Source organism: Vanessa tameamea, chromosome 3 (assembly GCF_037043105.1).
Source record: "Vanessa tameamea isolate UH-Manoa-2023 chromosome 3, ilVanTame1 primary haplotype, whole genome shotgun sequence".
NCBI lineage: Eukaryota > Metazoa > Arthropoda > Insecta > Lepidoptera > Nymphalidae > Vanessa > Vanessa tameamea.
Window position 1 is genome coordinate 12,794,325 of NC_087311.1, and position 11,630 is coordinate 12,805,954.

Below are 11,630 nucleotides of genomic sequence, written 5' to 3' on the forward strand. Positions count from 1 at the left end.
TAGTTGCAATTACAAATAATTTAAAAATATTTCTTAACTTTTTTTTTTACATGCAAATAAGCACGGAGCATGACGGAGAATTAATCCAAAAAAAATAATAGGGTCGACTATTTTCAAAATTATATAATATGACTCCAGTGTTGAATATACATTATTTCAGTAATTTATCGTAAATATAGTAAGTTCTCGAACCTAAGAAAACAAATCGGTTTTTTTTATAACCGTTTCAAAGAACTGTTTTGAAAATGTAAAAAACCGGTTCGTTTCGTTTTACGTAAAATCAGGAATGACCCAGCACTAGTGAAAATGTATATCAAAGCAGAGAAAACAACGCACACACAAAACACGAACGAACTCGACAATAATAATTTTAATTTCAAACTTTTCTAACGTTCGTATAGTTTTGAACTTCAACACATCACATAGTACTGCCATTGTAAAATTGTGATCGCGAATAAATTTATTCATAGTATAATTGTGCAATGACATTGATTTTACTTTGTAAACAATTTTTTAATATTGATTTGCTCAATTTGGATATTTAAAATTTAAAAATAAAAATAAAAAATTAAAAGAATTAAACATCAGGCTCTGTAGCGACATCTAGTGTAATTTAAGCGTTTTTATGTGGCTTAGATGACGGGCCTTGCATATTAGATGGTGCTAGTTTCCATACAAATATTTTTTGCTATCTTTTGAACTTCACTGTCACCCGCATGCTTGACACTCGCCAAACGTTAATACTACTTTCCTAGGGTGTGTGTACTACAGAAAAAATAGAGGTCAATCAACACACTATATTTTCCGTAGTAGTATTTCTTCCGACGCGTTCTCAGTTTTAACGGTCTACCTGGGCATGTCAATAATAATAAAAAATACATCAGATTTTATAAATACATTCATTTTCAGGTCCCTTCTACCGTCCCCGATGCCAGACGGACGCCTAGCTGTGTGACATGCAGCCGCATAGTGCCCCCACGTCACGTTACACATTAGCTGTGAAATTAAAACCTACACAAATAAAATCACTCACATAAATAGGTAATTTTTTTTAAGGAATGAAATGTATGAAATAAATGTTGGCAATGAATGATGATTTTAAATCATTTATGTAAAAAAATATTTGTTTATAATCAATGAAAAAAAATAGTATCTTACAAATAATTTCAACTTTCGTATTCTGATATAACAAATAAAAAATATCTCGTAACTGAGGACTCATTTAACATACTATAAAATAATTGATAAAGTAATACATGAGACGTCCATAAGCCAGTGTTTCGGCCCAAAAATTGATATAATATTATTTTGATCACGACACGGAAGTCTAATGTCCAAAAATGTCGGAATTTTCGGCAAAAGTTCGAAATTGTCATTCCTTGCACTACCTAGCACAAAACAATATCAGTAATTTAAATTAATAATAATTGTATTCTCAAATTATTGTTCTGGAATTCCAATATCTCATGCGCGCTATTAATATATTTTTCTCATTTTTGGTCCGAAAAAACCCTATTGGACTCTCACCCTTCATTAGAATCGTTTTACTAAATTAGGATTTCAAAAAAAAAAACAACAATGTGTTCGTAGACATAAGCATTTCACTTCTGTGTGTTAGTTAATGTACCAAATCACGAAGTTGGTTCTATATTAAAAAAATCCTTTTACGGTAATAGTGATGAATTGTGTTAATATAATTTATAGTCTACAAGACAAGTATGTCAGGGTTAATAGCTTATAAGCGATATATTATAAATGATTAGGCATAGTTAAGTGAATAACACTGTTGCATTATTTTTTCTGTTTTCTTTTTTTTCTATACAGCCTAATCCTTTATATTATTACGCCTAGTGAATACAAATAATATAAAAACTTTTCTGTCCTCTTTTCTGTTTTTAATTTACGAAATATAATTTTAATTAAAAAATAGTACAAAAGTACAATTAACATGTTTCTTTTTTAAATATTGCAATATAATCTGATAAATAGATACATACATCATAATTATACAATATATATTCGTATGTTTAATATAAGCCTTTGGACTTCAAGAACTGGCGATAGGTTTCATAGTGATTAATAAGAGAATTTGTACAATCATATAAACGACAAATCTTTGTCCAATGTAAAATTAAAGCTCAGGTATGTACACATATATACCCATGTCTATAAAAATTGGAGAAACGAAAAAAAAAAAAAAAAAATGTACACAAGTTCTAATGGTAAACAATTTGTCATGATGTTTTAAATTCGTTTGCGTTGATTTGAGCCCAAGGACAAAAGTCATTGACCTAACATGAATTCAGTTCCCAATGTTCGTCTTGGCACATTGATAGTATCGTATCTTATCTATCGTGATCTATACACGAGTGTACGACAACTTCAAACAATCAATATAATATCTTATTATTTCCAGTATTATTAGGCCAAATAATGTATATATTTTTTAAATGGTATATAGGTCAGTGTCATACGAAACTAAGAATTACTGAAAATTGTTTAGCCTTGAAAACTCGAAAGATTTGTTTTCGTATACCAAACTGGTTTTGAAGAAATAAACATACATACATTATTACTAAAGCCAGTGACAGACGTACTCAGAAACGTCAAATGACTTTAAAGCCAATTAACTATTGTTACAAAACGATTTTTAATGCAATAAAATACTCATTCAGGCTCTTAAGCTCTAGTCAGATCTTGAGACGTTACAGGCTTAGACCCTCATTAATAAAACTAGCCTAAATGAGGTTGTATTTTTTAAAATATTTTTGTAAAAATTGTTAATTGTCGTTTAAGTTAATTGACGTCTCGAGTACAGCTGTTATTAATGTAATAAACACTAAATTTCGCACATGACATTGGCGAAATAATCTGTGCCTTTTTAGCACAAAAAAAATCAAGACAAAAGGAAAAAAAAATTAAATAAATTAAACATAATAACATGACAGCCCGGCATATTTTTCTCGCGTTGAAATACAATTGACATTGTTCCTGAGACTCGTTTGAAATTATTTTGATATACCAAACAGATTTGTCTACCGCGTCTCTTTATATCCACCTACATATTCCTATATTATAAGGAAATATTTAAATGTAAATCAAATCCTAAATAAATAAAATTATAGTGTACAATTAATATGAATTCATCGATATTACATTTTTAACTGTCATTAAATATTTTTAATCGTTTAATGTGATCACCAAATACGATCTACCTTCACGATCAAGCAATAATTAAGCACTATAAAGTAACTTAAACTAAGTTAACAACTAGCAGCCAAAATATTATAATAGTACTAATACTACGGTTTATTTGTAATAAAATCTTTAATAAACTTTATTAATTTTAAATCGACTCTCGACTTTTTTCCATAAGCCATATAAAAAACGGCAAAATGGCGCGTAATATAATGTTTAATTTTTAAACTAACCTTAGAAAAAGATAAGTTAAAATTATAATACTGACGACCGATGAACATGTTTAATAAAAATGTTTTAATTTATTTAAATTAACTCTACGCGTATATAAAGCGTATTCGAGCTTCGTATTATAAATTTATAATCCTTAGGAATAACTATCACACCAAATATAGTGTGCATTTTTATATGGAAATAATATTTCTTTATTCACAATACAATAACTCACCGTGATATAGCATTACTTTTTTCTTACTTAAAATTGTGATGAAGATTCCTAGATATAAGTAGCAATGGATGAATAGTTTTAGCGTATCAGTTTGTGTTATGTGCGGGTAATTTTGCTATAGATGATCACAGAATAAATGCACTTTTATTTACATAATTTCATTTTCAATTAAAAGTCAAGCCACTATCCAGAACTGCGTTGTCGTAATTCAAGCCATATCAATAATGGTTATAAATATGTTCGTTGTTAAGGAAGTTCTGAATACAATACGGACTTATGAGTTATGATGACTAAATTTAAAGGCGGGAAATGAATGATAGCTAGATAGATTCAAAATTCGAATGCATATTAACATCGAATAATGAAGACGAACTTTACTTTTTTTTTCATTACGTAGCAACAACTTGATCGTGGCTGCCTAATATAGTTTAATTTTTTTTTAAGTGTTATGTGCATATTGTTAATGTCAAATGTATGTAATATGACACGTGTGTGAATGCGAGAAAACGTGAAAACCTTTATTTAACTCTTGAAATTTTCTTAGTGGGCATTTTTATCTTCACAGTAGCTTATGTATTTATATAAAGGATTTTTAAAACTATTTGTGGTTCTGTCATTTGCATTATAAAAATAAATATATTATTTTTAAAAACAAGTTAAACCAAATCATTTTTATTTGGCCTTATTTCTCTAAAGGCAACTATAGAGGCTCTTATGTCTTCTTTCTTTGTTCCGAAAGCAATATCATTAAATATAAATTGTTTAAATAAAATATTTGCAATATTGATTTTTGAAAATATCTTTAAAATATTAATTTAAATCTAGTTTAATTTTTTTTAATTGATAATAATACGCTAGAATTTTTTTAACCATATTTGTTCGTTTTGACAATATTTTTGTTTTTAATAAATTGCACAATACGTGTGTTCAGCCATTGTAATAGAAATATAGAAAAGAAAAAAAAAAAAATTAAATGTCAATACATTTTGTACTTTTATCAAATTAAAATAGAATCGTTTTATTTATAAGATTTTTGTTAATTATAAAGTTTCGTATTACGTTTTCGACTTTAAAAAAATAATTTACTTATTTAAATAAAATTCTCCATTCAATTGTATAAATGGAAAGACTTGTTTTCCATTTCAAATAAATAAATTAAAAAAAAACATTTTCTTAACAAAATTTCCATCCAATTTGTCTAAATATAGTTTAAAAGCAATGTCTTAGTTACTAAGATTATTAGATGTTACATATGAATAAATAACTATAATACTTATTATGTAATATTTACAATAAATTATTGTAATTACTGCGTGACTAACAGTCATTGCTCAATATATAAAGTGTACCTTCGTTTGTATTTATGTACAAATTGTAAATTATTGTACATTCAGGCACAGCCTTTATGTAATTAAAGTATTATTTTCACCTGTTTAATGATTTTCATATTCATCTATTATCATTTTAAAATAATTTCCGACACAATTTGTTGTCCCTAACAAATGTCATAATTTCTGTATAGTCTATTTCAACCACAAGAGAACAGCATCCAAATAAACAACATTTGACAGCAAATTGACGCGATATCATTGGCCGAGAGCTGAATAATCTATGATATTAATTATGGATTTGGAAAAATGGCGTTTTGAATGTCGACAAAACGGTTATCGGAACTTTGGAGGTAAAATTAAAGTGGATATGTTACTGTAAAAGCTCGAACTACGGTAAATCTTAAGATTTTATAACCAAACCTAAGATTTATATTATATAATATTATAATAAATACTTACATTTACCAACTTATATCGGTAAATCTTAGGTTTTACTGGAAAATCTTAAGATTTACCTTAGTTCGAGCTTTTACAGTAACAGCTATAAGTAGTAAAGTACAACGGTGTTCTATTAAAAATAAAAATATATTAATGTCAAGGACTGTTAGTAGTACACTATATATCAGAACTATTAAACTTAATATAATATAATTCCTTCTTCGATTGGAATAGACTATATACAAATATTGACATGCTGATATACCTAATCATGTCCTTTGACTAATATTATGAATACGAAAGTGAGTTTGTTTGTTTGTTACGCTTTCACGTATTGACTACTCGACCGACCATCATTAAATTTTACATACACGTTGTCAGGGGTACAGGAAATTAAGGGTATACTTGCACTCCCCCTCCCTGTCAATATAATAATATTAAACAATCATTAAACAGGTGAATAAGATGCGTTATTTATAATAAAATATTAAGATAATATGATGAGACGTTGATCTTGGCTTGAATGTTAGTGCAACGTGAAAGTGTTTTCACAGTTAATAAAAATATATAATAAAACGTGTTTTTATTTTATTTCAAACATGTTATTTTAATTGCGAAAGTAACTCTGTCTGTGGCTACTTCACAGTCGAACCACTCAGTCGAATTTGACGTGAAGCAAGCTAGAACTCCAAGGAAGTACATCCTTTTTTATACACCACATGACCGATCCCTAAAACGCGAGCGAGAATTGGTATTTTATATATAATATACTGGAGAAACAACGAACGTGTCCATAATGTTATACAAATTAGATTTTAAAGGCATTTCTTCGTGAAACAAGAATTTGGTTTTTCCGAACCGATAAGAATTGGGAACCTTCGAGAAAAGAGCGTTCAGCGTACACATTTCTCAAAGGCCGGCAACTCACCTGCAGCCCTATGGTTTTGCAGATGTCCATACGCGGTGGTGGTTGCTTTCCATCAGGTGAGCCTCTTGCGCGTTTGCCATTAATACCATTAGATTAGACGGCGTAGAGTCCTGAGATTATGACACTGATTGTACGGCCGCGGTGCGTTAAGCTGTAGGTTAACTTACGACTTAATTGGTCAAAGTAAAACAGAATGCGGGAATGAGTTAGATTATATTAAAGGATGGGTACAAAAATACATGTTTCAGACATTGACATTTTAATCAGATAAAAATAACATTTCATCGATAAAGGAAAGCTGATGGTGTTCTGAGAGGAATCAAACGAGTGTCCCCGCTGGGTGTATGCACGACGTAGTATTCTCGACCGTTTATAATTCTTTTCTCCGAATCGCTGTTGAAACTGTACTTTGAATTCCCAAAGAGCGAGTCGTATGGCGGAGGGCGAGTGTCGTCGTAGTTCCCTAATGAGAAACCTTTTGTTCTTCGCTTCTTCGTCCGTTTTGGATTTTCGCCTTTATTATTTTTCTTGGTGATCCAGCGTTTGAAGAAAATCTAAAATTATTTTAGTTTTAATATTATGAAGACGATACCAAAGTTTAAGATTTATGTCCATATAAATAATTGTATTTATAATAATTGAATTGTATTTATAGTGAGCATAATTATTATAATTAATTAAAAATAAGTGTCAGAAATTGTTTAGTAGGGAATTGTACCTTTTTAAGATTCTTCCCGAGTAAAACCGGTAAAATAAAGTACATTCTGAACAGGGTGTAATTTTATTTTTATTTACTCTTGAAAAATGAATTTTCAATATTGCTTGTACTATTTAAATAAACTACAGTTATTTTGAGTTCAATCGCACACATTTAAGCACGCGAACGCTACATTGTCTTATAGAAAAAGTTTTATTTGTTGACTTAAAAATATTTATCCGATATTAAAGAAATCAATGTTATTACTATTTTTTAGTGATACTACTAACCTCGCCAATAAAAACTGCAATAGCGGCCGCCAATCCAGCGACCATGATCAGGTAGGTCATCAAAAGGTCGCTGTTACGCAGCTGACGGTCTTTGGACTGTAAATCGAGCGGGCAAATTTTTGTGCTTGGCAGGTCTTGGTGCTGCAGAAATGTTACTATTCCCGACTGGATCAAGTTTGAGAGCCTATAATTATGAAACTAGTAAATATATTTTTACGATTAAATTTAGGTTAATAATTATGTTTTAATATGTTTGTTTTTCTACCGTTTATATGAAAGTAAATGTTGTTTTTTTATATTGGGATGTTAATATATAAAAGATACAAAAAATATGTTTTGTAAATATTTGTTGCTTTTAAAACATGTTGAAAGGATGTTTGTTCTTAATTCACTTACACACTGTCGAATAAGATCCTTAAAGTGCTGTTCTGCGGGTAAGCGAAAGCTCTCTGTCGCTTCATAAAGGCATGAGGAGCAATAACATAAGTGCATCTGTCCGATTCCACGACACCCTCCCGCGTCTTCTTTAAATAGTCGTCGTACATGAGATTGTCGACGGCTGTTTGTTCTTTTACCAGGACCGCCCCTCCAGTGACCATGGGTAAGAAGTCCTCGTTCCTATCCACAGCCCGGAACTGAGCTCGTCCATTCACTAACATTCTGTTTAAATAGTAAAGGCTCTCTTCCGGCTGTTGTATTAACATCAAAATTGTGCAGTTATTATCATGAAACATCGAAGCTGTATAAAATATTTAATAAATTATAGAGTTTTATTGCTAAGCAAACTACAAACCAATTTTAACATTAAATGAGTTCCTCATTTAAAGTTTAAAAATACTAAGACGTTTTCATTATAAGTTTTTTAAAAAATGGCTCACATTTCTAATGGTATTGAATACTGCTCCGCCTTCGCCTGCAACCCAGCGATAATTCTTCTTATATAAATCTTCAGGATTTTCGATATCCAAAGTAAATTTAGATAACGTTAGGAAAGCAGTCAGATTAGCGGTATAAAACGCAGATAGCAATATTACGAACAACCACCATGTTGCGAAAAGAACTCGAGTCGTATCTAAAACAATTACCGTTAGGATTACCTAATTATATTGTTACATAATTTTTCATATTTAGAATAGAAAATACAAGTTCATATCAGATTGTAGCTTATTTTGTCCTTGAATGCCTTGACGTTTACCTACTTCATAATTTAATATTAAAACATAAACTTTATTCGAAAACATTAAAACAAAAATTGCTTTATTTTAACAGAAATAAAGCCTCAGTTTTTGTATAAAATCATTTTCATGTTAAAAATTATTGTGATTAGTGAGGGAATGTCCATGAGGGGTGTGACTGGAGAGTGACAAATGACTTCCACCATTAGTGGAGATACCATCGGACATAATGTTGGAATTGACTAGGATTTAAGGCCAAAACACATTCCAATATTAATGGTTTAAAAAATAGTACGAATATATTTAAAGGATGTTATCTTCTATGGTTTAATTCGCCGTCAAAGAAAAATTATAACGCAGAGCGGAAATGTATATTAATAGAAAGTAGAGTTAAAAAATCATTTTGTGTTTGAATTTTTTGGGCTCGCGAGGTACAATACGTAGGTACTATTAAGAAATATTAAACATAATTTGGGGAAATTTATTTCAAATACAAATAAATTTGAATATTTGTATAACAAAAGCTAATTTTGCGCATTGTCAGAACGCTAATCTGTATCTGTACCAATTTAAAATGTTACTTCCAATTGTATTATAATCCTTCGTTAGTTATAAAAATTGGTAGGCTGACGGATAAATGGGTCACTACGTGGACATCACTGCCCATAGACAAGCGGCGTAAATATTTTTAACCAGTCCTTACATCGCGAATACGCCACCAATCATGGCAAATAGGGTGTTATGTCTCTTGGCTAATTTACCCATCATACCGGAACACAAAAATACACAGTATTGCATCTTAATGGTTGAGAAGAATAGAATATTTGATGATTGAGTAGTACCTACCCAAAGCCCTACAACCAAGAGTTACCTCCGTACATATTAACACTTACTTGCATCGGGAGCTAGAGTTGTTCCCTGTTTGATGAAAGCACCGTAGACGAACCACACACTTGGACTGAGAGAGATGTGCTGTTCATCATCTTTAATTAATTTAGAACGAATCCGTGTTAAAATGGTGATACATGGTCCATAACAAAGTACTGCGGCCAGAATTAAATACCTATGAAACATTAAATTTTTGAAGTATTAAAAAAAATACATATATAACAATACTTGAATAAAAGTTTTCAAGCTGTTTTCTGGGGATCTTTCTCACTAAAAAGTTAGCCTAAGTTTCGCTTTGATAAGCCACTGACCCGTTTCAAGCCGGTGGCGGATAATTCAAAGATTAGTTGTACAGGATCAGTGATTGGAAAAATATAAAAATCATAGAGACAATATTAAGACCACTTGGTGGGTGCCTAAAGGGGTGCCTCACCGAATGTCGACGGTTGGACCATTGTCGGTGAAGGGCCTCCAACGCACAGCGCTTTTTGCGCCCCCAACGCCCTGGATTGAAACGGGTCAGCAAATATAATATATAATATAATAAATACAATAACAAAAGATTATGATGAAGATCATGACGATAGGAATAATAAAAAGTTTTATGTACCAAACATAGGTTGCAAAAGGGGCTAAGAGTCCAGATCCGGCTGCGGATTCCTTGGGTCGCTTCAGCATCATTAGCCAAACACCTTCATCTAGTTCTTTGGAGAATGATACCAATTTTCCATATTTTAAGAATGTGGGTATGAACGCTGCGGCCACGTCCGCTTTCTATTTATAAATTTAAGTATTTGTAACATTAATGTATTGCACTTATTTTATAAATATAAATATGTTAACTTAAACCTATATGTTATAGACAGTAACATTATATAAGATAAAAGTATGTAACAAAATATTTATACGTACGCTGCTATTGACTAGACCTATTACAGAATCTTCGGGCTTCCGACCTCCAAGCTCTATATTCCTTTCGGGCAAAACAATTTCGTAGGTAAAATTAAGCTTTTCACGCAAAGTATTTATCAGAAAGAAAGCCACACCTTTGCCAATGATAGTACCATTTTCAGTTCTCTTTGTAAAACTTAACGGGTAATTCTGGAGGAAGGTTAGATTTTTATTATTTACAACCATGTATTCATTTGCATGATAACCAATGGCTTTGAGACCAGTAAGTTGAGTCAGCTTGAGCTTTTAAGTTGACTCATATAAGTGGCGGCAAATTTAGCCTTAATTTTTTAAATATAATTTTTTTATTAGATTTGACTTTCTAACAAATAAGATGGCACGAACATCGAATAAAAAGTCTACATGGATTGGTGTAAGTCCGTCGTGGTGATAACTCTTATTAAAAGTTCATGTTGTACTTTATTTATGTATTCAAATTATGGTTTGTAATTAATTCAAGTTTTTGATAGTTCATCTTTTTCTCATTTTATAATAAAAAATAAAAAGTTTTTTGTCATATTAGAATCCCGATCCTTAATCCATTACGATCTAAGATGTCGGAACGTTTACATTAAAACACGATAAATACTTGAACTTACGTTATACGTAGCTATTCGCAGATGTTTTCCGTTTATTTCATTTTTTAAATTCTGTAGTTCACTTTTCTCAGGCGGTATATATGTGGCTAAAATTATGATTAGACATTATTATTCCATATAATACAGGGAGCTTGTGTATATATTTTTAATTATATACCAGTTAATGGATTGTCGAAGACATCATTGCAAAAGCTTGCATTACATATTGTGGCTAGAATTAGTTGTACTCCAGCCATTGCATGATGCTGATGCTTGCTATTGGACGGTCGAAATTGAAATACTGCGTCATAGTGACCGTATGCCAATTGGGTCGCTACATAACCGCCGCTACGAGGATGCGCCTTAGACAACAAATATTATAATGCACGTAAGAATTGTATTGATATCAAATGCCTTTTTTTTAAAATAAAAAGTGGATTAACTTCTCCTTTTTATTTATTTTTTTATTATTCCTATAATTACATTATTAATATTATCTAAAATACTAGGTACTAAAAAATATTACATACCAACATTTAGCATGACAACATGATTTAAACAACTATGTCTGGTTATCAATATAAATTATTCTTGTCTGTATCGTTTCACTATATTTTTATGAGATTAAAATAAATAGTTACACTATTACTATAATAATGTATGAGCTGAATATATTAATGCAATAATCAAATTATCCTCATTCGTATA

General features: G+C 30.6%; 2 protein-coding genes and 1 long non-coding RNA gene across 3 annotated transcripts in view; 2 read left to right on the forward strand and 1 right to left on the reverse strand.

The window, feature by feature from the left end:
- Positions 1–2,136, forward strand: part of LOC113397292 (uncharacterized) — a 40,912-nt gene extending 38,776 nt beyond the window's left edge. Inside the window, exon 9 of the mRNA XM_026635582.2 lies at positions 910–2,136. Within this exon, the coding sequence (XP_026491367.1) occupies positions 910–955 (46 nt within the window). The 3' untranslated portion in view covers positions 956–2,136. The remainder of the gene's footprint in view (positions 1–909) is intronic.
- Positions 2,137–4,262: 2,126 nt separating this feature from the next.
- LOC135193740 (uncharacterized) lies at positions 4,263–5,991 on the forward strand. The gene is made up of 2 exons (XR_010309408.1): positions 4,263–5,352; positions 5,529–5,991. It is a non-coding gene; the product is annotated as an uncharacterized LOC135193740 (long non-coding RNA).
- Positions 5,992–6,581: 590 nt separating this feature from the next.
- LOC113397290 (glutamate receptor ionotropic, delta-2) lies at positions 6,582–11,274 on the reverse strand. The gene is made up of 9 exons (XM_026635580.2): positions 11,101–11,274; positions 10,944–11,029; positions 10,306–10,494; positions 10,004–10,167; positions 9,399–9,568; positions 8,209–8,402; positions 7,727–8,019; positions 7,331–7,514; positions 6,582–6,897 (listed from the first exon to the last, which is right to left on the reverse strand). The coding sequence occupies exons 1-9, from the start codon at positions 11,177–11,179 to the stop codon at positions 6,625–6,627; spliced, it is 1,632 nt and encodes a 543-aa protein (XP_026491365.2). The 5' UTR covers positions 11,180–11,274; the 3' UTR covers positions 6,582–6,624.
- Between the last annotated feature and the right edge of the window lie 356 nt (positions 11,275–11,630).

Coding starts and splice junctions, on each gene's coding strand:
- LOC113397290 (XM_026635580.2), bottom strand. CDS start 11,179: ATGGCTGGAGTACAACTAATTCTAGCCACAATATGTAATGCAAGCTTT. Junction 8,403..9,398: donor AACTCTAGCTCCCGATGCAA/GTAAGTGTTAAT, acceptor TAATTGTTTTAG/ATACGACTCGAGTTCTTTTC. Junction 6,898..7,330: donor TTGCAGTTTTTATTGGCGAG/GTTAGTAGTATC, acceptor AAATAATTTTAG/ATTTTCTTCAAACGCTGGAT.